Here is a 24,093-nt window from a genome sequence, read left to right on the forward strand (position 1 = left end):
CTAATAAAAACTGACAGCGCGTAAGAAAACTTCTTGCGGTTACTTTGAAGCAGGTAGCAAAAACGACGCATTGAAATGTAAACATAAGTAGAGAAACTTTGCGCACACAGACAACAGCTAACCACAACAACATCAGCAGCAGTGGCAACAACAACAACAACAACAGGTAAAGTATGCACCTCATTACAGCGAAAAGGACGTACGCTGTATCCCTCATCCGCATCCGTTGGAATTATGCGGCATTGTCTAAAAATGAGTTTTCGTTGCTTGTTGCTATTTTTACGTTTCATCGAACAAAAGCAAAGTAACTTGCAATGGCAGCAGCAGAACAACAACAGCAAAGGCAGCAGCAGCAGCAACAGCAGCAGCAACAACAATGGAGCTAAAAGCTGGCAAACATAAAGCATTCAGCTTACGGAGAAGCGCAAAAGCGAAGAAGACGAAGAAGTAGCGACGGAGTAACAAGTAGAAAAAGACAAGCCACAAGCACTCAAAGTCACGACAGTAGAGAGTGAAGAGAGTGCAGCAGAAGTAGAGAGAGAGAGTGTGAGTAGAACGACAGTGGAACGAGTGCAGTGGGAGGGGGACAGCTTAACGAATCAGCGCATACCGAAAAGCGCTCAACTCATTCCCTTTTGCATGCAACGGTACTGCACAGAACAATACATTGTGTGCAGCGGTGCAGGCGACAAAGTCAACGAAAACGATTAGTTCATGGAAAGAGAACTCAACGGTTGTGAATATGTAAAGTGGTTCAGTTTAATAAGGCTTTTAAAACTAATCAATTAATGCTGATTAAAGTAGGTTTAAGCTAATATAATACAATAATTAATATAAATAATATAAAATCAATATATATTTCCATTCTGTAACATATCGAGTTCTAAAGTTTTGTCGCCTGTGCTTTATAATACCCATAAAGTAATGCAACTGCGTTTGTGTGTTTACAGGATAATGTTACAAGGGTTTGGGTGCTGTCATACACCTGCTGCCCACCTCCTCCTCGGCTGACGCATTAAGTGAAGCACGCGGCATGTTGGCTCAAAATGAAGTGCTGACAACGCGTTGTTGCTGCTGCTGCTGCTGTTGTTGCTGGTGGCACATCAGATGGTGCGAATGGCGGGCAAGTATTGCCCATGCCCGTTAGCTGCTAAGCGTCTTACGGTTTTAGCACCAGACCGCACACACACACATACACACGCAGAGACAGAGAGACGCGCAAAGACAAAAGAATCGCTGCGGTTGCCACTAGACTGGCTGCATGGGTGGCAGGCAGGAAGACGCCGATGCTGCTGCTGCTGCTGCTGCTCGGTCTTTCTGGCTGTTTAATTTACGCGCTGCTATTATTTTAATCTTTTGCGCTACAACAGCGTGAAATGACTTTCACCTGGCCTTTTGCTTCTGCTCTTCCTCGTGCTCAGCCCGGCCTGGGCATGGGTGGCTGGGCCTGACAGATGCGCGACTTGGCAGCGACTTCATCTTTGCAGCATTTAGCAGGAGGTGAGCGACAGAGGTAGCTTTGCCTTGCCTTTGCCTCTTTGCCAGTTTTTGGTTGCCTCGAGGCACACACACACACACACACACACACGCGCACACATATGGCCGCCGCCCACACGTTTATGCCACTTCCTGGCTGGCACCTTGTACTTTTATTGTTTCATGTGGCTCGCCCATCCATCCGCTCTTGATCTGCCATTCAGGTGCGAAATAAACGAGCTCGCCTTCATATCGTACATCATCGCGTGCTTGGCGCTTTCATCGTACCGGAAATCTCCAGCAATCAGCATCCGGAGCCGGAGCCATAGTTGGAGCTGGGACCGGGGCCAAAAAACACGGGCACGGAAGGCATGCAGTTTTATAGCTGGGGGAGATGTGCTCTACCTAATGCCTCAAATCATTTTCATTTCTTGCTGCTCTCAAGACATGCTCCTCCTGCTCATCTCTTGGTTTTACGGCTTGCCACTCGAAGCTCGCTTAAGCTGCTGCTCAGCTTTTGCCTCGCTTCGCTCTTTTTCTTCTCTTTTCCTTTCTTGTTATGTTGCTTTTTGCACTATGTAACATTACAATATTTTAAAAGATTTACTGACCCATACAACTACAGCAGTACTCGCAGCGCGGCAAAGTGCAAAGCGCTGTAAAATATTACGTATACGCAGCGTCTGGCACCTGGAAAAAGTTTGGGGATTTGTAACGCCAAGTTAAACATTTGTTTGGATTTAACAAAAACATTTATAGTTCCTTCGGACAGCTAAAGTATGCGTGTCAAATATTTAGATTACCTCAAAAGTTAACTGTAAGATTGTAGTTCATATATAATTTAGATGGATAATGTTAATGTTGAGTTTGGAGTGGATGTGATACAGGTATATATACTATGTTTTCATTCTGTTTATCTGCTCTCTATGTATCTAGACAAATATCTGCGAATAATTCATTTCTCTATATATTTCAACTGCGCTAATCAACTGCAAATATGCTCACTCGCAGTTGGCTTAAGATTTATGCGACTTACGCCGAAACTTGAGCGAGCCAAAGGGAGAGAAACAGCTAGAGACAGAATCGTTTCGCCAGCTTAGCTGGACAAAGGGGCGTTTGGGTCTGGGTTGGGGCGTGGCAGCTGCTTAAGACCTAAAATAAATAGAATTTTTAAGTAAATTGAAGCAGGAAACTTATTTGCAGCGCTCAACTTAGTCGTCGCCCTGTTGTGCACTAACTTGGCCAACATAATTCACACGCAAGCCAAGAGGGGCGCAACGACAGCTAGGGAGAGTGTGAGAGGGAGAGGGAGCGAGGGTAGAGCAAGCGAGGTAGACATGTCCAAAGAGCCACAACTTGTGGCAAAAGCCACACAGTGGCTTGGCTGGCACAAATGGTGCACATTACAAGGGCCCAAAGCTACTTACCCAGGCAGCCAGCGTGGCAAGGACTCACATATTTTATTATCAGCAGGAGCTGGGCAGGAGCAGGGGGCGGGCGTCTGTCTGTCTGTCTGTGCAACAAGGCGCAAAACTTAAGCGGCGAAGACAAATTTTTATTGCCACAAGCCCAAGTCGATTTCGATTATTGACTGCAAGCAAACTGTTGCACAGAAAGAGTGAGATAGAAAGAGGCAGAGAGAGAGAGAATGTGTTAGAGGGAGACAGTTAAAGGATGGCAGACAGCCAGCCAGCCAAGCGAACTTCTGCTGCCGGCTCCTGCCATTGGCTTTGCCTGTCGCGTTCGCTCATTTGAGTCACATTTTATTATTTTGGGCGCATTTATCGTATGCGCGCTGCCATTTTATTTTATTAGCGTGACATTTCAATTGATCGCGCGAAGCCACGGCACGGGACACCCGCTGCAGTTGGCACTGGAGGCACCAGTGCTGCCCGCTTAGCCTATTTCAGGCTAGATCTGTTGAAAATGAGTATGCAATGGCATAGCCTGAAATAGAGGCAGACTATGCAGCTCTCGTTGTCCTTAAGAGACTATGTGACTATGTCTGCCTAACAAAATCAAGAGAATCGCAGAACTATAGAAGATCATTTAAGTTGTCTACATGTATGCAGAAGCTCTCATTTGGTATTTATACTTGAGTAAAACAAAGTTAGAATGCTCGCAGCAGCAGAGAGTGCTCCCATTGGTCAGCTAGAGGTCGACTACAACGATCGTTACCTGACGTCGGGCCCAACATTTGAGAGCAACTTGGTGAGAGTGAAAGTCGACCTATATAAAGTGTAGCAGCTGCAGCATTTCTTCAGTCGCCCAGGGCCGGTGGGGGTCAACAGTGGATTGCAGTAAAGGGAAGAGAAGTGAAGTGAAGTAAAAAATAATATTCAATGATCGTTCAGATAAACATTAAAGAAGAAATACGTAAAAGAAACACTTGGAAGAAATTCTTGGAGAGAATACTTAGAGGAAATACTTAGAAGAAATTCTTAAGGGAAATGCTTAGAAGAAGTACTTTATTTTATTTTATTCTTATTATGAGCGGAAAAGTTCACTGCTAATAATTTGATAAACATATTTTCTTCAATATTTCATCTAGGTTGCTTTCCCAGCAGTTTTTCTTACATTTTAGCCTGTTTTAGTCTACTCCACAATGCATCTCAATTCGGAGCATTGGGAACCACCGGTAAAACCTTTAAATAGTTTTGCGTTAAGGATATGTCAACTTTAAGGATAAAGCCAACTTATTAGGCATCTCCAATTTGTAAGCCCGAATCTAATCTATAAAACTTTGTTCGTTCTAGCACTTGTCCCATACATTGATCTGGCAACTCTTATTGACACTTCTTGAGCAGATTGATCTGGCAGCGCCGTTTGGAAAAACTTTAAACGTTCACTGAACTATAAAACTGATTGATCTGGCAGCCTGAGCTACTTTCAAGTGCTCCTTTCAGTATATTCAGCAGGCGACGACTGTTCGCTGTCAACTGTCAGGAATTGGATGATTTGCAGTGTTCCAGTTCTCTCATTATTCTATTAAACTCGTCCGAGCAACACAAGAAAAGTCTCATATTCATTATACTCATACGGCTTTTTTTTCGTATGATTTTACCAAAAAAAAAAAAAAAAAAAAACGTATTTGAAACCAAAAAACCCAACCTCACAATAAAAAAGAAGAAAAAGAGCCGTTAACGTGTGGCATAAGCAAGTTTTGAGCAAAAGTTTTACGAAATAGGCGCTATATTGCAGAAGTACTTTAAAGTAACTCAAACCATGGGCTACGACAACTACAACAACGGCACCGAGGTGGCCGAGTCCGGGCAGGCCATCTACGCCGGCGGCAACGGGAACAACGTGGTGGCCGATGAGCAATTCGCTGTCGCCGCGGCCGAGCTGCAGCCGTCGCTGAATCGCGTGCTCAGCTCGATTGACTACGATCTGTGCTTCAAGCATCCGCTGGAGCACACCTGGACGCTGTGGCACTGGGAGAACGATCGCACCAAGTCCTGGTCCGACATGCTGAGCGATGTGACCAGCTTCAACACTGTCGAGGATTTCTTCAGGTAGTCGCAGTGAATAGCTATATATCATCCCCTTTCTACTCCTCTCTCTTTGCAGTGTCTACTACTTTATTAAGCCGCCATCGGATCTTAAAGTATTCAATGATTATATGGTGTTCAAGCATGGCATACGGTTAGTCAATCTTAAATCTTGTCTTTATTCTTCATATTATATATGATTTCTCTGCAGTCCCATGTGGGAGGATGATGTCAACAAGGACGGCGGTCGTTGGGTCATGTTTTTGGACAAGGACTCGAAGGAACTGGTGGACAAGTTGTGGCATGATTTGGTAAGCGGCTTACACTCTATTAGGCCCACTTGGAAAGGTATTTTGATATGATATCATCGTTAGCTTTTGTGCACCATTGGCGAGTGCTTTGAGTATTCGGAGCAGATCTGTGGCGTGGTTATCAATGTGCGCAACAAGGCAAGCAAGATATGTGAGTGTCTCAGCAGGGAGTCCATACATCCATAGCCTATATAACGATCTTCATATCCATTCAGCTCTGTGGACCAAGGACTCGCGCAATCAGCAGGCTATTCTGGCCATTGGACACAAGATGAAGCAGCTGCTGCAGCTGCGCGAGGTGGAGCTGCAGTACCAGGTGCACAAGGATGCCATGGTTCAGGCCGGGCCGAATGTCAATGCTATTTACAAATTGTAAATTCCGAGCAAAGCAAGTCCGGTTAAGCTGGCTTTCAACGGAAGCGTTTACTTAGTTTAAGTACTCACCTGTCGGCCCTGTCGTCAAATGCTCAACCTTAGGCTAGAACTTGGGCATTTGCACGATCGGACGATCCCCCTTCCTATACCCCACTCCATATATGTATATCTTCAGCTCTCTAGCTAGCGTGCATTTTGCTTATAACTGAAAAGAACTCTTTATACATGAACAATTTATACACTCTCGTACGCACACCACACACACGCACACACACACACACGCACACACACACACACATTCACAGACAGTCAGTCAGGCAACTACCTATACACCCATACGCACATATATACATGTATATCTGTCAACATATATGTATATATGCATATGTACATGAGATACCTTGCTGTACTGTATGTACTCGAAGCTAACGAATAAAGCGATTGCAATATGTTGCATGAAATCAACCTGTACCTCCGAATCTATGTATATATCTATTTCTGAGTGTGTATATCCGAGTACTTGTAGCTGTATTCGAGTATCTGTATCTGTATCCGACTATCTGTATCTGTATTGGAGTATCTGTATATGTATCTGTATCTGTATCTGTACCTATATCCGAGTATCTGTATCTGTATCCGAGTATCTTTGTATCTGTATATGTATATGTATCTATATCTATATCTATATCTATATCTATATCTATATCTATATCTATATCTATATCTATATCTATATCTATATCTATATCTATATCTATATCTATATCTATATCTATATCTATATCTATATCTATATCTATATCTATATCTATATCTATATCTATATCTATATCTATATCTATATCTATATCTATATCTATATCTATATCTATATCTATATCTATATCTATATCTATATCTATATCTATATCTATATCTATATCTATATCTATATCTATATCTATATCTATATCTATATCTATATCTATATCTATATCTATATCTATATCTATATCTATATCTATATCTATATCTATATCTATATCTATATCTATATCTGTACCTGTATCTGTATCTGTATCTGTATCCGAGTATCTGTATCTATGTATTCCATACTATCTTGGTACAATTATATCCTTGTAATGGTATTCTACAAGTTTCACTGCCGTAAATGGGATATTTTTAGTCTCTATAGGGTTAGTTATCCTATAGAGGCATCTGTAGTTCGCCGCGTAAACATATTGTTTTCTCTTTTGTTTTTCTGTTTGGTATTCTTTCTTGGTGTGCCATCAAATCCGGCACGTACCCACGCGTTGTTCTTAGCCAGGGCACACGTTCGCCTGGCGCCACGTTCAGTGCTGCTGGGCTCTCCAGTCGCTCGCGCTCACTCGCTTTATGGCGATTATCCTTTATGCCATAATTTTTGGCTATTTTTGCTGTCGTGTCGCGTTCTTCCCCAGCGGCCGCCCTTGCCGCTTCCGCGTGTGGGCGTGTCAGTTACGCTTGGTCTTTTGTGTTTATGTCATGCATAGCAAATCGTGTGCAATTTATGAAAATATGCTGAGAAGGACACTGCTCTGGGGGGCGGCTGTGTGCTGGGGGCGTGACGTACACACTCGCACACACATGTATGTATATGTAGTACGTAATACGTATATAATGTGATTGTTGTAATTTGTTAGGATTTGCTCGTTTATTGTTTTATTGAATTATGAAGTGGCATTTGCCAAATGACAAGAACGTGATACACTAGCCGAGCGCACACACACACACACACACCACTCAAGCGCACTCACGTATGCTGGCGTATCCTTTTACAGCAGTCGCTAACACGTCGCCCGGACTACTACTGCTCCTGCTGCCTGCATGTTTTAATATCGAGTGAGAAATTCCTGGGGCCAGGCCGAGGAATGCCTGCACTTTGATGCCGAATGGCAAATGGCAAATGGCGAATGCGCATTGATATGCGCACCTGTGCAGGTGGAAAGGACATGCAGGAAATACCTGCACTTATTGCTGTCTTTTGTTTATTGTTGCTGCTAAGTGCGGCACAGTGAAGACTGCGCCAGTGGCCAGCCGAGCGACCTCTGGCAGCAGCTCACTATAGCGCGTCTTCACTGTACTCATTGCAGTAAAAGGCTTCATTTGCAGCGAGTCTGCACTGTCGCTGTGCGCTTTAAGGCCGATGTCAAAGGACCAGCCAAAGCAAGGCAAATAAAAGCCAACTGCATGCCCGGAAGCTGCAGCAGCAGCAGCAACAGCTTCCGCTTCCTGCTTTGGTTCAGCTCAGAAAACTAATGTTGTTGCTTTTGTTGTTGCTGTTGTTGCAGCGTATATTATTAAATGCAAGTGTAATTGAAAAAGGCGCACGAAGGCAGCCAAGGAGCGGGTCGCAGGTCCTTTAAGCATCGCTCATCCTGTTGCTATTTTAATTAAACAAGAAGCGTAAAATGTTTGACCATTCCTGGTGGAGAGAGGAGGGGGACACTGGCTGCGTGGCTCTGTGGCTGTCCTGGCTTTCTGGCTCCAGCTGTTTGTTTGTCCAGCGACTTGTCTTTCGGCCACGTAAATATTCTTGGCCAACAAGCACAAAATTGTTTGCCCCCGATGTGCCCGATGTGCCCGATGTCCTGTGTCTCCTGTTGCAAAACAAATTAATTGTCTGTCGTTGTTTTCTTTTTCACATAAAGTTTTGCCGTCATGTCCTTGCGGTCGTCCCTGTTTGGTTGCTGTCGCAATTTTCAGCGCTCTGTTTGTTGCGTAAATTGCGGCCATTTTTGTTGCTGTTGCTGCTGCTGCTACTCCTGCTACTCCTGCTACTCCTGCTGCTGCTGCTGCTACTGTTGTCTGTTGTTATTTGCGCTATCTTTTCTCGTCTGCTGCCTCGTCGCTCGTCTCACTCAAATTTCACTTGGCTTTCGCTTAGCTCATTTACTGCACAACTTGTTATAGCTTTTTGGGTTTCCATTTGCCATCAAGTGAGACAGACAGCTTCTTCCCTCTCGCCCTCTCTCTCTCTCTCTCTCTCTCCTCCATCTCTAGCTTTTAGTCATAATTCAAATGTAATTTCATTACCACCATCAGCTCCCCCGACACTCATAATTATTTTTTGATTAAAGATGCTCCTGTTCGTCGGTCCGCCAGTCCGTCGGTCCGTCAGGTCGTCAGGCAGCCATTTGGGAGCTGGTTGTTCCTTACCCGGTCCAAAGTATCTCGTATAACTGCCTATAAAATGGGTAAGCAGAGTGCACCCTTGTGCTCGATTGGGAGTTTTTTGCATTCTGCGTAGGAATTTTATGCTTTCATCAGTGAAGTTTTTAGCGTGTTTGCTGTGCGGATTAAAAAATATACAAGTTGGAGTTGGGATCTGTTCAATAAACACTCCAATATTAGTAGGATGCCAAGGAGTAGATGGAAGATTATGAAATCTTGAGGATTGAATAGCGTAGAAGGAGAGATGCTAATATGAAAAAGATGCGTTAAGAGGACAAAGTCAATAGGCATCCAATAGGAATCGAATAGAAATCCGATAAGAACCAAACAAGCTAATAGAAACATTGCTGAAATAGACGAAACAGACAGACGAGAGAGAGAGAGAGAGAGAGAGAGAGAGACCTTCATATTTCAACTGGCGCTCATTTGAATGGGAAATTGCTTTGCCCAGAGCAAATGAACTTTATTTGAGCTACGACTCTTGACTCCGAGTCGGAGTAAGTTAATTAAATATTGGCCATCAAATGCTATTACTCCATTCTATAGCAAAAAACTCAGCTGCGAGCCTTGTTGAGGCTTCTTCTGGCTGCTTTCGGCCACCTTTGCCAGTTGAACTTTTAATTTCTGTTTTTCCGACTTGGGATTTGGGCTTTGGGGCGTTTATGGCCTTTCATTTTGCTGTTTATTATGTTTGCTTATTGAGCTTGGGCAGACCCAGATGCAGCATTCCGATTGAGCTGCAGTTGCAAATGAATTTGCATAAATGCGGCCAGCTCTCGACGTGCTGCCATAAATAAATAAGTCTCGATGTCATTTATAAGCCCCAAAGCCTTGAGTGTCTGTCGCCTGTCCAGCCCGAAATGCAATTGAAATGCAATGCCAAAATGCAATAATCATTTCTTCAATTTGCCAATCAAACTGGCAGCACGAGCTCCGACTCGAACGCAGAATTTACCCCTTCCCTCTTCGCTATCCGCTTTTAATATTTTATTGAGGCTCAGGAAATGCAGCTTTAATTGAATTTATAACAATGCACGGAATTTAATAAAATATATTTATGACACTCGGCGAAAAGCAGAATACAAGAATACAGCCCGGCGTGATCGACTGCCCAATACTCGCCTGCAGTTGTTGAACTATAAGATTATGCGAGAGCAGCATTCAATACTCGGAAAAATGTGTGCCACGCCCCAATATATAATTTCTATTAAGTTGCTAGACTGATTCGACCCAATATACTCTCTTGTTGGCATTCGTGAACGGGCATAGAAATATGAGAATAGTTTTCATAATAATTTAACTCTATGAAACAAATTGCATTTGGCTTCTATTATTTCTTTTTTTCCACTCGAATTCTCATTGTGCGAAGCCCGGGCAGAGCTGAGCTGAACTGAATTTTCGCTCCCAGTGAACGATGTCGTCGCATTTGCATTTGCATTCGCCAAATTATAACAACATTAAAAATAAAAATAAAAAAAAAACTAGTTAAAAGTTGACAACAATGAAACGTCAAAAAGCTTGAAGCGAAAAACTTTCAAACCGTGACTAAACAAAAACAACAATACAGATAAAGATATATACATATATATGTATATAAGTGTATATATACGTAGTTACATATAGATGTTGAAACTCTAAACCCTTTCATACTCCGTACCCATTTGAAATGCTAATGGAGTTGTTCTTCATGTCAGTCCTCTCAAGGAATAGAAGAAGCTTAAGTGGGCTTATAAAAGAAAATTATAGATATAATCCAAATGAAAATCTAGCTGGTTGAGTTTATTTTTATGCAGAGATACCATGAGCGCAGCTTTAGCTTTATAATTTCTTTAAATTGATGTACCAATCAATCGACATATCGAAATCGATATATGTTTATCGATGGCCAGGAATGTTAGTGAAAGAATTACTTAACTTTCTTATTAGAAGAAGCTCGACTTTCTTAATAGATCTCAATTTCTCCCTCTTTCTCTACAACTTATTCTTTATCCGCTTCTTCTTTTCGTTATTTATTTCGATATATATCGGTGCTAAGAAGTGGCCGAATGTAAAATTTATTTTATATATTAGATATATAAGTGGTACCTTAATTTTCTGAGAGTTGCTCAAAATTAATGCATTATCGATAAATATCGATTTCTATGCTCATCAGCTACAGCTTTAGTTGCCGTTTATTAGCATCAGTTGAAGCTGTTTGTCTTCTGTCTACTACCTCAGCTGTCCCCACTTTACAGGGTATCTCTCGGCGTGTCACTCAATACTCCATTTGGTGTGTGTTTTCATTTAATGCGCCCACGCCTAGCGGCCACGTCTACCTTCAACCTTCTTCCTTCCTTTTCTGTTTTTTTTTGCTCTCTGCTTTTGGCCCGTTTTTTGTTTTGCCCAACAATAAAAGCAAATTTTTCTAAAATTTCATGTCGCCTGTGTCGCTGCGCCGCCCCCGCGCCCTCAGCGCCGCAAGGGGGTTGGTTGAGGGTTGGACCTACCCAAGCTATTTGCAATTTAACTTTTTGCCATACAGACACACACAGACACAGACACAGCTGTAGCTGTAGCTGTAGCCGTAGCCAAGGGATGGGCATGGTAAAACAAGGACACGTAGCCCCAAAGAGCTTTAGTTTTTAGTTGGCTTTTATTAACTTTTGTCTGCACAAGTGTGAGTGTGTGTATGTGTGTGGGTGTGTGTGTGTGTGTGTGTATGTGTGTTCAGACAGTTCCACTTATTTTGGGCATAAAAGTTGCGCTATTACCGAGATTTGAGACGTTGCTGCTGTCCCTCACAAACGACTGGCCAATTTACAGTTAACTCGAATATAGCTTACAGCAGGGAGCTACCCTTTCGGGGCGGTGCAGCCCCACGTCGAAGCACCACTTTATGCACAATTTAACTTCTGTCGTCTCGTATTTCGTATTTCACTAAATGCTGCGATTCTGCTTCCGGCTCACCGGCACAGCTTTGACTATTATTCTTGTTGTGGTTGGCGGCTGCTCCGCCGCCGGTGGTGGGTCAGGTGAGGCAGGTGAGGACCTGACGGGTGAGGATGGTGGAGGTGTCGCGCTGCCGTTCTGCAGCGCTGCAGTTGTCGACGGCGTCGTCACGATCAACGTGTGGTTTGCCGCTTCCGGCTCGGGGGTCGAAGCGGCTTTCGGCCGCACCTGGACGTAGTTGACTTGAAAGTAATCCGCTATGAACTGGGTGCTCACCACATTCATTTCGAGGCCCTTGGCCAGCATTGCGAAGAGTCCTTTGCCGCGCATCTGCTGCTCGCGCAGCTCCTTCGTGGCGGCCACGTTGGCGTCGTGATCGCCCACGGCCGACTTGACGATCAGCTCACAGTAGTTGCGAAACACCTGGTGGCCGAGCGTCTACAGGTGGATAAATAGAGTGTCTTAGCAATTTGGCAATCGGCTATAGACGACTGTGCAATGCTCTGTTCCCGGCGAGCAGAAAACTACATGAGAATGAAAAGCTTATACTCTCTTTTCTCTATAAACTCTAGTGTCTCACTTAATATTTCTCTTTAACTCTCCCTCCCTCTCCCTGTCCCTCTCCCACTCTATTCAAGTCTTGTACTTCAGTTCAGCTCGCAGGCTAACTAACAGAAACTACATCGCACTCTTCGACGAGAATCCGAATCAGGTATTTCACTCCACTCGCTGGGCAAACAGAGCATAAGCAGCGGATCAACACTTACAGTTATCATGAGATGGGCCACGCCCATGCCCTTGTACTGCTCGCCAAAGTCCACGGTGGTCATGAAGAAGCAGAACTTGATCAGGAATGGCGCGGCCAGGCTGAAGCAGCCCTGCGCGTAGAGCAGGCGGCGCAGCAGGAGCAGCATGTTGTGGGAGCGCAGACGCAAAGTCACATTGGCCGACTGCCAGCGCGGCACGAGGACGCCCCAGTCGGCGGAGTCGTGACTCCGATTGACGTCCACCAGCCCGAAGGCGAACCACTTGTAGCAAATGGGCGCCTTGTAGTACAGAGGCAACGGCAGCTCGGCGCCGTCGAACTCCAGGGCCAGGATGAAGTCGAAGCAGATGCCGCGATTGTAGGCGCCCCGCTCCTCCGCGAACACCTGGTGGGCGAAGGGCACGCGGTTGTAGCACATCGGCTTGTACTTGATGTCGTAGACGGCGCCCCAGTAGCCGGCAATGCAGGGCACCTGGCTAATGACCTGCTGCATGTCCTGCTGCAGGCGCAGATTCATGCACTTGGGATTCGCAGCGTCGCCGAAGAAGAACGGGTGCGAAAAGTTGGTTCTGTAGAGCTGAACGCTGCGCTGCTCCTCATTGAAGTTGGGCGACAGCGCGACGGGCAGCCGTATGGGCAGGAAGACCTCAAAGCCAAGCGGCATGTCCATCGTAATCTCGCTAATGAACGAGGCTGCAACAGATTGCAGTTACCTTGATTAGCTGCGCAGCAATGGCAACAAATGGCATTTGGCTTACCCGTCGTGCGCAGCTCTCCCATGTGGTCCTTGAACACGGAGTCGTTGTTGTGCAGCTGCGTGACGATCGCATCGATCAGCAGCTTGGCGTCGTGCACGAAGCGGTGATGCTGCTCCTCGTCGCCATGGAAGTTGAGCGCCATCAGCTCAAATGTGTCCACAAAATTGAGCATTGCGATGATCCGTTGACATTTCGTCGTTAACAGCGTTGAAAACAAACAATTGCTTAGTGTTGCACAGGGGCCGATGTGATTGAATTTGAAACTTGGCGTTGCCAGATCACTGCGATCGACTCGATTGTGTGGAGAGCAAACCAGAGTCGATTAACTGTGTCTGTGTGCGCGCCTATGTGTGTGTGTGTTTGTGTGTGTGTGTGGCATGAATGAAATTCGAATAGCATCCAATTACTACGGGCTTTACTACGACGCATCTGCGCACTGGCGCCCAGCATCCACGTGGATGGACTCAGTGGCAGGCAGGCAGCGACTATGACAACGGGCAACATCTCGAGCCAGCCACAATGCGAATTCAGTTGCTGTTCGACGTTCCTCGCGTGCGGTTGTGCCTGGTCCCAGCAGCGCATTCATTTGCATAGAGCGGCGTATGTTAGTTGTGTCTCCCTTTCGCACTGCAGCCAACTGCATACGAAGGAGTGAGTGACTGAGTGAGTGAGAGAGAGAGAGCGAGCGCTTGAATCAAAACCGTTATGTAGAGAGCGCGCCGGCGCTGTCGTTGTCAACGTTTGTGTACGAAAGAGCGTGTGAGGTGGCAAAGTGCAATAGGCAGCCAAACTGCAATGGCAAACAGCAACAACAACAACAACAACAATAACAATAACTGTAACAACAAAAGCAAAGCCAAAAGCAAAGGCAACGTGCGCGCTGCGTAAATAACAGCAGTTATCCATGTACATTGAGTGCGTGTGTGTGCGTTTGAGTGTGTGTGTGTGTGTGTGCGAGAGTGCATTGGTGTAGATACTACGCGAAACTGCAGTGTAAAACAACATGCAACCCGGCAACAGGACAACAACAACAACAACAAAAACATCCAGTGCAAAGGGCAAGTAACGGGAAATGCTTCACGCGCAAAATTTCGCTGATAAAGTTGGGGCCTAATGAAAGGTGCTTGGCCAGACTTTAGCCAGCTCGTGCTCCATGCTCCAGCCGCAAATTGAAAATAAATTGAATTGCAATAACAACAACACGAAGAACAAGAAGAAGCAGAAACTAGAAGAAGTTTGTTGGACTCTTTCGCCCGTGTTGGTAAATGCGCTAAGGTGCAAAGTGTCTTTTCTTGTTTTTTTTGTTATTTTCGGAGCAAATTGCATGCAAATTCGTTTAGTTCGCAACTCAGAGACTAAAGCAAAAAGTAAAAAAAGAAAAGAAAATAATAGAAAATCGCCTCTAATGGATTTTATTTTCAAGTTTGAGACGAACTTTTAATGCTGCCGCATGTGGCACGTTCACTTTGCGCGCTGCAACTTACGCCGGAGTGTGTAAACAATGCACTTTTTATGAACATCGACTAAATTGTGTGTGATTTACTTATGTAGCGCCTTGAGCTGTTTGCTTTGTGGTTTGAATTCGGCGCTTTTGTTAAGGCGCTTCTGCCGCTTCCACTAGTTGAATGTGGCGGCCTTGTAAACGTGGCTAAGATTGAACAGACGGAAGAAATTTCTGTAAAATTCACGAATTTTTCTTGGTAGCTAAAAGTCTATTGAAGAGTGAAAAATGCTTTCCTTAAAAGTTGAAAAGGAAAGTTGAATTTCTTTTGAAATATTTCCTCATTTTAAATGAAAACTTGCTAAATATATATATTACAGATTTTATTATCATAGAAATCGTGCATAGCTTTGTCTTATCAAATAACGTGAAACCTTTACGATTCTAAGATTTACTTCGACTTTTGGCTTTCAGCTTTATAGACTGTCTGCTAATTATATAATTATTTTTAAAAGTTTATTCTGCCTGTTTAATTTTTTATACTATAAACAGAGCCCAAACTTCATCAAATAACTCAGACTTTATAATGCTTGACTCAATCTTAGAATTCCGAAATAGTTAAAGTCCTTTAAGCTTTTAAAGTCCTTCGAAATGTGCTTATAATCCTTTTGCCCTTCACTGAATATTTGATTCCCCATAGAGGTTCTCTCCACGAGAGAAAAAAATTCTTCCTAAGCATTGTTAAGCTTCAAAGAGTATGCTCGCAACAAAAATATATATTTGCCAAGAACTTGAATTGGATTAAGCTCAGCGCTCTAATTGGAGGTCTTTGAAATGCTGCTTTACTTAAGATAGCTCCACTTGGCCCTCTCGAACCCTGTGCAGCATATGTAATCCAAGGGCTCTTCTGCGCCCGTGTGGCGCGCGCGTGTGTCGCTCATTAAGTGCCCCGACTCGACTCGACTCGCCTCGACTCGACTCGAATCCTTTTCGAGCGCTGGCAAATTGTGAGACACGTTTAGCAATGCGACGCTTTGCCACGTCTGCTTGGCAGGAGTGGCAGGAGGAGTCTCACCTTTGGCGTAATTGCCATTTAATTGCTTGACATCGTTTCGTTTCGTTTCGTATTGTTCTCTATATATAATTTATATATTTTATATGCTGCTGTTGTTGTTGCTGCTGTTGTTGTTGCTGCTGTTGTGTGTGCATAGAATTTGAAATTTTCTTTCATTATGTCGAGCTGCTGCTGCTGTTGGCTTTCCGTGCAATTAGACGTTGGCAGCTGCCAAGTGACTTATTTACTGCAAGTGGAGTGAGGCTTTAGTTCGGCTCTGCCGTCGGCCTATGCTGCATATAAATAATCCCCAAAACCGGCCGGCAGACCAGATAGAGAGCGACAGAGTGTGAGAGAGAGAGAGAGAGTGGGAGAGAGAGTGTGGGAGCAGCCTATTGATTTTATGAACGAGCTGCTGTTGCAGCTGCTGCAACTATTTTGAATGTTGCCGCCATGAGACGACAAACTATAAATCTGTCTGTGCCGGCATGCATACGCTATATACTACTATACTATATAACACACGAGGCACACACATGAAATTTATCGATTGCCGCATACACACGCACACACACACACGCACACTGGACAACAGAGCAGAGTGTGTGTCGTCTGCTGCTGCTGCTGCTGTTGCTGATGTGTAGTAAAAATCGCTCGTATTTCAAGCGGAAGTGACCACACACACATACACACACACGCACACATGCACACGCACGCATGCACTCACAAAATGGCCGCCCATGTGCGTCGTCGTCGGCGTAGTAGTTGTCGTAGTAATTGTTGCAGCCGGCAAACGAAAGGATAAATGGATTGGTTTATTTAAATTTTACGTGCTCGTGTTGGAGCATCGTACGCAGCAGCAGCAGGAGCAGCAGGAGCAGCTTAACCAGTTACTAGCCCAATTCGTTGCTGTTTTTTTTTGGCAACAGCTGCAATGGCTCGCATTGCGTATACGCAACGTGCGTATGCGCAATGTAAAGTGTTTTCATAGTAAACACAAGGAAAAAAGGCTGCGAATGCGATGCAGTTGCTGCGGTTGTTGCTATCATTAATTAGTTGAGCGGCAAGTTTCACTTTTTTTTGTTGCTACTGTCCTCCTTGTTGTCGTTGTTGTTGTTGTTGTTGTTGCTGGTGGGCGGCGACCCTAATCCATCATTTACCACAAAAGTCACGTACAGCGCAGGCAGCCTGAGCTTGAAAAGGAAACTTCCACTCGGAAGAAAGTTCATGTAACTTTAACACGCACACACATACAGGCACAGTAGGGGTAGCTAGCGCGCGAGTGTGTGTGTGGGTGTGTGTGAGTGTGTGTCAGTTCTTATAACTGCCAAGTTTGTTGTAACAAATTAAGAAATCACTTTCGCGCCGCCAGCAAAATATGCGCACTGAAAGTTGCCTGCAAGCTGGCAGCTGCAGCTCGCATACCCTAGCCAAATAATGGCAGTGGGTATATTGGACATAGGGGAAGCTTATGCCTGACTTAGAATGTGCTACCAATGTGTTGATATAGATATAGATCTATGTTTCTTGAAGGATTTCGCATCTTTAGATATCTTTTAGGCTATATATAAGCAGAAGCAGTCTCTCTAGCAGAGGCTTATGATCGTAGGCTAGATTCCTCCTCTTGTAGGTGTGCTATATACCTAAAATATCAACCGCTTTATATTCTCTCTTTTCGTATTTCTCCTCTTTTACATCACATTCCTCTTGGTTAGGATATTTGCTAGTCCAGCAAGCTTTTCACTCTCTATTTAAAGACCTAACTCGTAACACTCCCTGCATTGGCTGTCAGAAGCGACGGCCTAAAAACAGACGCGACCCCAAAAAGTGTTGCACAAAACAAATGGCCAAAAAGGTCGACGCCATCTAAATATGATGTATGAATGGGCGCTCCTCCTGCTGCTGCTCCTGCACCTGCTTCTGCGCCGCATGCATATTATATCTATTCCAATTGTGTATAGCTGTAAATACATATACAAGACATGCATGTACATGTATTTATAGGCATATCTGTTGGCTGCTAACGACGACCTGGCAAACAAATTTTTGTGATTGGCGTGTGACATTTTCAGCGCAAAAGCTCACAGGCTGCCGCCCGAGTATTTAAGATATTCGCATTTCCGTTTATGTCTGTCTATGTACACTTGATTGATGTGCGTCGGGCTGGGCAGGGGCAGGGAGGGGGCAGGGGCAGGGCACGCATGTCATGGCCTCAGCTGAGGTGTCAGACGAGCGCCTCAAGCAAGAGGCGTTTGCTGCCAGACAGCGCGACGCGCAAACTTTGGCATTTCATATAATGTTTATGGGCATACCGAAAGTGAAGAAGGGTGTATTGGTTGTTATGTTAGATTTGATTTGCTATCTGGGACTCCATCTGTCTGTCCGTCTGTCGTTTTGGAGCCAAGCTAAGCTACTGCAGACTGCCTTCGCCTGCGATTTTCAAGTGAGCGAGTATGAGGCAGTCAGTGATAAAATAAAATAGTTTGAAGTGGGATGCACTTCGAGAGCGCGAAACTTGGATGTGAAGTCAAGCTAAGACATGTTTAGGTATTCCTCCAAAGAGCTGCAGTTGCTTCAGCATTGAGTAAAAACAAAACTCTTCAAGTTCGCTTTTCGCCTCAAAAGTTCTCTAGTTAAATGGCTTTCGCCTCCATATCCCATACTCTACCTCTCTCTCTCTCTCTCTCAGGTAGTTGCATAGTCGCATATATAGCAGGTAGGCACTTATTATGTCAACAACTGTATTGTTTCAGCACATTTGCCTCCGACTGTGCCCTTAGCCAGGCGCTCGGATATTTGGCAATAGCTTTCGCCCCGCCCCCATAGGAGCCCAGCCCCTGCTCATTTTTACTTAACCCAATATTTTGCTCGTTAGTCATGAGAGAAGAAGAAAAAAAAGAAACAAAAAAACAAAAGCCCAGCAGAGTGTGGCGTAGTAAAAGCCAAAGGCAAGGAAAAATCACTGAGCAGCAGCAGCAACAACAACAACAACAACTACTACTACTGCTACTCAACGCTGGCATCAGCTGCTATGTGCAAAAAGTTTATGACTTTAGACCCATTTTGTGTGGCGACGGCGACGCTGAACTCAATTTTTTTGCACTGAATCACAGCGAACCCCTTTTGGGGCAAAAGCCAGTGGCAGTGGCAGCAGCAGCAGCAGCAGAGGCAGGCATCACGCCCCTCAGCTCGATTTGGGCTTACCTTTTGGGGCTGCACCTGCTGCTGCTGCTGCTCCTGCTAGCTGCTGCTGCTGCTCCTGCCCAACCTTCTTCTATCTGACTGCGCAGCTGGCGTCGCTGCTGTTTTTAAATGATTTTTATGTGCACTTCAGGCAGCCAAAATAACAACAACAACAAAAGTACCAGTAGCCAAGTTTCTAGCTGGTTTTTTATTTTGCATATTCATATACCCTGTAATTATAAATATGACTACAAAGGGTAGTCACTCGTCGGCTAAGGTTGATTTACTGTGGCAAACTGAATTACTTCGAGGTGAAAGAATGAAGCAGGAAATACTTTAAGAGAGCAACATAGCTTAGTCTTTGAGATCCATAAACCGATGCTTAAAATGTTCTCTAGAATAATCTTGATGCGTTCTGCTAGTATGACTAAGTCCGAGTACAATCTCTGCTGATGTTTTAAAGCTTCATTAACAGTGAGGAGAAAGGGAGAGGAGAGTCAAAAAGAAGAAATTATATATCGATCCAAAATGAGATAGGAAGAGGAGAAGTTGAAAGCCTAGCAATATCTATATTTATGAATACAGGATATTCGGCAGTCTATATCTCTTTCTCTAGCTCTCTCCCTCTTTCTCTCGCTCCCCTTTATATATAGTTATAGTATATGCATATAATATTTTGCTGTACATGTTGTTGTTGTTGTTGTTGTTGCTGCCTCCTGCTCTGGCTGCAGTCGTCGCTCTCGGTTTTGGCAGATTTCTCGCTTTTGCACTCATTTGGTCTATTGATTTTCTTTCGCCTCGTTTTCCGTGTTTGTTTTTGTTTTTGTTTTTATTTTTCTCCCCTCTCAGTTTTGTTGTTGTAGTGTTTTGTCTCGTTGGCTGCATTTGTTTGTGGCCAGCCAGCCGGACACGGGGACGGACTGTCCGGTGCGTCCACTCCGATCCGGTCTGGTCTGCGCTGGTCTCGTCTCGTCTCGTCTCGGTCGGCCAGTGTTACAATGCAACAGACAGGCAGCAGCGAGCCGGGCATTGTTTCTATCCTGGTCCAGGACACGCTGGCCCATGCATTGTATTGATTTTTTGCGGGCAACCCTTTGCGCTGGCAACAGCAACCGGCTGCTGCTGCTGCTGCTGCCGCTGCTGCTGCTGCTGCTGCCATAAAAAGTCATTAGTGAGAGAGGACTCTGGGAGCTGAATGGGCGTGGGCTGGGCCGTGGCTTCGAGTGCATAATGGCACAATTTAAATACGTGTGCAGCGTGGCGACTGCCATGTGAATGAACCGTGCAACGGAATGCAGAATGCAGCATGCGGCATGCGGCATGCAGCATGCGGCTGTGGAGCCTTTAAGGCCCATGGCCCACGCGGCGTATGCGCAATGTGCCGTGGCAATTTCTAAAGTTTTTTCCTCAAGCTGCAGCGCAAAACAATAAACTGAAAGCCATTTGCTTTTGATTTATTGACGCACGTACTACATGTGTGGCATGCAACAAGCTGTGTGTGTGTGTGTGTGGCACGAGCTGAGCAAATGGAGTTTCGGACATGAGCGGAATCGATGGCGTAATGATTATCTATTAAAATAAATCACGTATTTGGCAACAGGCGACGCCAACTTGAGCAATTTTTCCCCAAAGTGTCGAAGTCCATAAATTGCCAATGTCTGTGCGCCTCTCCCCCGCTCTCTATCTCTGTCTGCGTGTGTGTCTTGTGCATCCTGTCTAGTCGAGCGCTATGTGTCTGAGGCAGGCTCCCATTTTGGCAGCGCGCACAAATTGCCGCTGACAGGCCGTCAGAGAGTGAGGCGCAGCGCGGAGGCAGCGTTGAGTGTAACATAAATATATCCAACTTGACTGTAAAGTGCTTAAGCCTTTGGCCGGCAGCAGCTAAGTGAAATGGACATAAGAAGCGCTTACAAAGCCAAGCGACGATGGAACGATAAAAACGATAAGAGCTGCTCACTTGTCAGCCCAAGCAGCCGAAAGGCAGACTTACGCCCTGAGCCTACAAAGGCTTCCAATCAATCCATGCGAGCTACTGCTGAGTCTCATGTTACAGCCGTTGGTCATTCCGAGTTGGAGTTGAGCCTGCAGCCTGACGAAATTGTGGCAAGAAAAAAATGAAGAAATGATTGCTCACTTGTAAGCGGAAATAAATTTTCCAATTCCCTCTCATGGCTAAGTGCGAGGACAGCTGGAAATTGTCTTCGATTGCTTTCAGCCTGAAGGGCATTCCAAGTTTGTGCGAGGCCTGAAAGTTGACGGAATTGAGGCGAATTGAAGCGTTTTTAGTTTCAGTTTTATTGAGTTGTAGATATTAATTAAACAAAGCTAAAGTTAGGCTGACTTATATAAACTTTTTGGGCTTTTCTAATTTATAAAGCTTGAGGCAATTTTAAAGTTTATATATATATTTGATTTAGTCTGATTAGAATAATTTTTCCAGTTGCAAACTTTTGGCCAATATTGAAATAAATCTTTTTCTGGAATGACTCAGATCAAATTGAATCTGTCAAGCATTGATATAACTGTGGGAGTCATATTTTGATAGACCCTAAGGCACATTCATTGGCTTCTCTGGAAAAGTGAGCAGAAATTTGGCTAAATAAAAGTCAAATTCTAGGAAGCTATTCGTCATTCTCTCTCTCTCTCACACTCTCCTTTATTTGACTAATATATTGTATATATATATATATATATTTTCTCCACTTTTGCTCCTTCTTTTATATTTCCGAAGTTCAAAAGTTGAATTGCAGCTGTTATTGCTTTCTGGGAACATCATAAAGTTGTTTAGTTACACATCTCTCTCTCTCTCTCTCTCTCTCCTTCATTCCCTTTCCCCCTCACTCCCTCTCTGATTCGCTCTCTCTCTCTCTTGTTTCACGCCTAACTGCACACGAATTGCATAGGCAAATCTGCTTAGGCTTGCAATTTTCTATAATTTTCGCATTTTTTGTTCTTGTTGCTTTCGTTGCCTTTTATTTTGTTCTCTTTCTGCATTGTTTCTTGGTTTTGTTGTGCTCGCACTTTGAAACTAATTGCCAGCAATTTAGCAAACGTTGCCCGTGCACTGCGGCGTATGCGTAATATTTATGCAGCTCCCCTCTCTCGCTCTCTCCCACTCCCTCGCGCTCTCTCTCTCTCTCTCCCTCTCTCCCCTATCTATGGCTGACTTTTGTTTGCCGCTCTGCATGCCCAGTGCGCACATTTGCCGCATAATTGCCAAGTCATGATTTTTACACACCAAAAACCGAAAAAGAAGGAGACAAAAACGAAAATGAAGTATATAGGGAAACATAAAAAAAGAGCCAAATATGTGGAGAGAGAAAAGCAAAAAGATTTGCACCGTGTTTGCTGTTGATATTCGCACTGGGCATCATTTCCATGTTGCTTAAACGGCACTTTTGTTGCTGTTGTTGCTGTTGTTGCTACAGTTGCTGCTGCTGTTGCTGCTGTTGCTCTTCTTCTACTTCTCCTTCTTGTAGTTGTTAATGTTGCTTTTGTTGTTGTTGTTTTGGGTCCCATTTCCAGTCGTTGAGTTCAGTTTATCGTTATTGACAGTTTTACTGTGTTGTTTCTCTTATTCTATACACTGTGTGTGAAATGCTAAGCGGGTGTATTGGTTTAACTTTGGAGTTGTCATCATTCGATGCCCTGTTGGTAAAGTGAAAACGGGTATATTTGGTTAGCTGGTGTAAGAAATGAAAATATAGAAAATCACATTATAAAAGTTTTTTTAAGTTACTGTTGAAAAGTCACACTTTGAAAGTCACAGTTGCAGGTCACAGTCTTAGCTTACTAGTCACAGTTTGGATCACAGTTGTCAAGTCACAGTTTGTATCCAATTCACACTTCACAAATTGCGACTTTCTAGTGACAGTTTGCTCTGTCGACAGAGTATGGCGCAGTCGGGTACAGCCGATTGCCGCATTGTTGCTTCCTTGTTTTTGTCATTTTGTCTTATTCTTGCTCCTTATCAAACTGTCTGTCCCCTTTGCATAGTTTTTCGCAACGAATATTTCCTTCAGCTTTCCGCTTTCAGCTGTGCGCAGCATACAGGATCTTACCTTGGGGAGCAGTCACTGGATTCGCTTTGGACTGGTCACGGGGCAAGTTAATGTCATGTCAAGCGGCAGACGTGTTGAGCGGAGTGCTGGAACAGGGGCAGGCGGGGCCAGAGGGGGCAGAGGGGGCACGCAGGCAAGTCATATAGGGCGGCTCAGAAGCCTGATATCTGTTCACTTGAGCTCAACTTATGGCGCTCCAATTTCGCGCTGATGCATAATTTTTGCCGGCGCGCATAAAAATGCGCTCGATGGGGGCCGCAAAAGCCAACCAGAAACAGCCTATGGAACAAAAAAAAAAAAAATGTAGGAATATGAAGGAAAAACTAGGCAAAAGCATTGGGGATAAAGCCAAGCAAAAGTTCTATATGAATGCGTGACAAGGGGAACGCGCCTGCCTTTGGCTCGTTTATCTTTGCAACGGACTCGAGTGCCTTGTGCGTGAGTGTGTACGAGAGAGAGAGAGAGAGAGAGAGAGAGAGAGAGAGGGTGTGTGTGTGTGTGTGTGTGTGTGTGTGTTTAACAAAAACAAACTGCATTAAATTGGAGCGCCTAGCGCTGCTTTAAGACTTTTCAGGTTGGAGTCTGATCGTACCTCGATTGATTATCTCTCTCTTTCTTTCTTTCTTCTATTGTCATCTCATCTCTTAGCATCGTTCGCACTTTGTGTCCACTACTTTCAGAGTTGCTTCTCCAGCTCTGAAAGCATCCATGTAGTCTTCAGCTACAGGCTATCATGTAGATGCCCTGCTCCTGCTGGCTTGATCTCTCGGATCTCAAATGTTGGTCTCCGTTACGACTATTGTATTCTATCAATGCTCTCAGAAGTGGCGCTACGCTTCCTTGGGCAGTGGGTGGGGAGAGGCCAGGCCAGGCCAGAAATGGTGTTACTTCACCTACGACTGCTATAGCACGTCTATTAACTGTGGTTTATATCCACTGAGCAAGCAGCTCGCTCTATCTACAGACCCCTCTGCGTGTGTGCGTGTGTGTGTGTGTGTGTGTGTGACATGATTAATAGCTGCGCTGACAGTTGACTGACTGTCGTCAAGTGAAATCA

General features: G+C 44.6%; 2 protein-coding genes across 2 annotated transcripts; one reads left to right on the forward strand and one right to left on the reverse strand.

Moving 5' to 3' along the window:
• Positions 1-14: 14 nt before the first annotated feature.
• On the forward strand, positions 15-6,124 carry LOC6586470 (eukaryotic translation initiation factor 4E1). Its single transcript, XM_044009851.1, has 6 exons — positions 15-166; positions 4,233-4,991; positions 5,047-5,121; positions 5,179-5,278; positions 5,342-5,429; positions 5,494-6,124. The coding sequence occupies exons 2-6, from the start codon at positions 4,702-4,704 to the stop codon at positions 5,652-5,654; spliced, it is 714 nt and encodes a 237-aa protein (XP_043865786.1). The 5' UTR covers positions 15-166; positions 4,233-4,701; the 3' UTR covers positions 5,655-6,124.
• A 5,350-nt stretch (positions 6,125-11,474) lies between these two features.
• LOC6586471 lies at positions 11,475-13,801 on the reverse strand. Its single transcript, XM_002012049.4, has 4 exons — positions 13,717-13,801; positions 13,298-13,621; positions 12,541-13,232; positions 11,475-12,211 (listed from the first exon to the last, which is right to left on the reverse strand). The coding sequence occupies exons 1-4, from the start codon at positions 13,799-13,801 to the stop codon at positions 11,762-11,764; spliced, it is 1,551 nt and encodes a 516-aa protein (XP_002012085.2). The 3' UTR covers positions 11,475-11,761.
• Positions 13,802-24,093: the final 10,292 nt, after the last annotated feature.

The sequence above is a fragment of the Drosophila mojavensis genome, unplaced genomic scaffold (genome assembly GCF_018153725.1).
Source record: "Drosophila mojavensis isolate 15081-1352.22 unplaced genomic scaffold, ASM1815372v1 contig_74, whole genome shotgun sequence".
Classification (NCBI taxonomy): Eukaryota; Metazoa; Arthropoda; class Insecta; order Diptera; family Drosophilidae; genus Drosophila; species Drosophila mojavensis.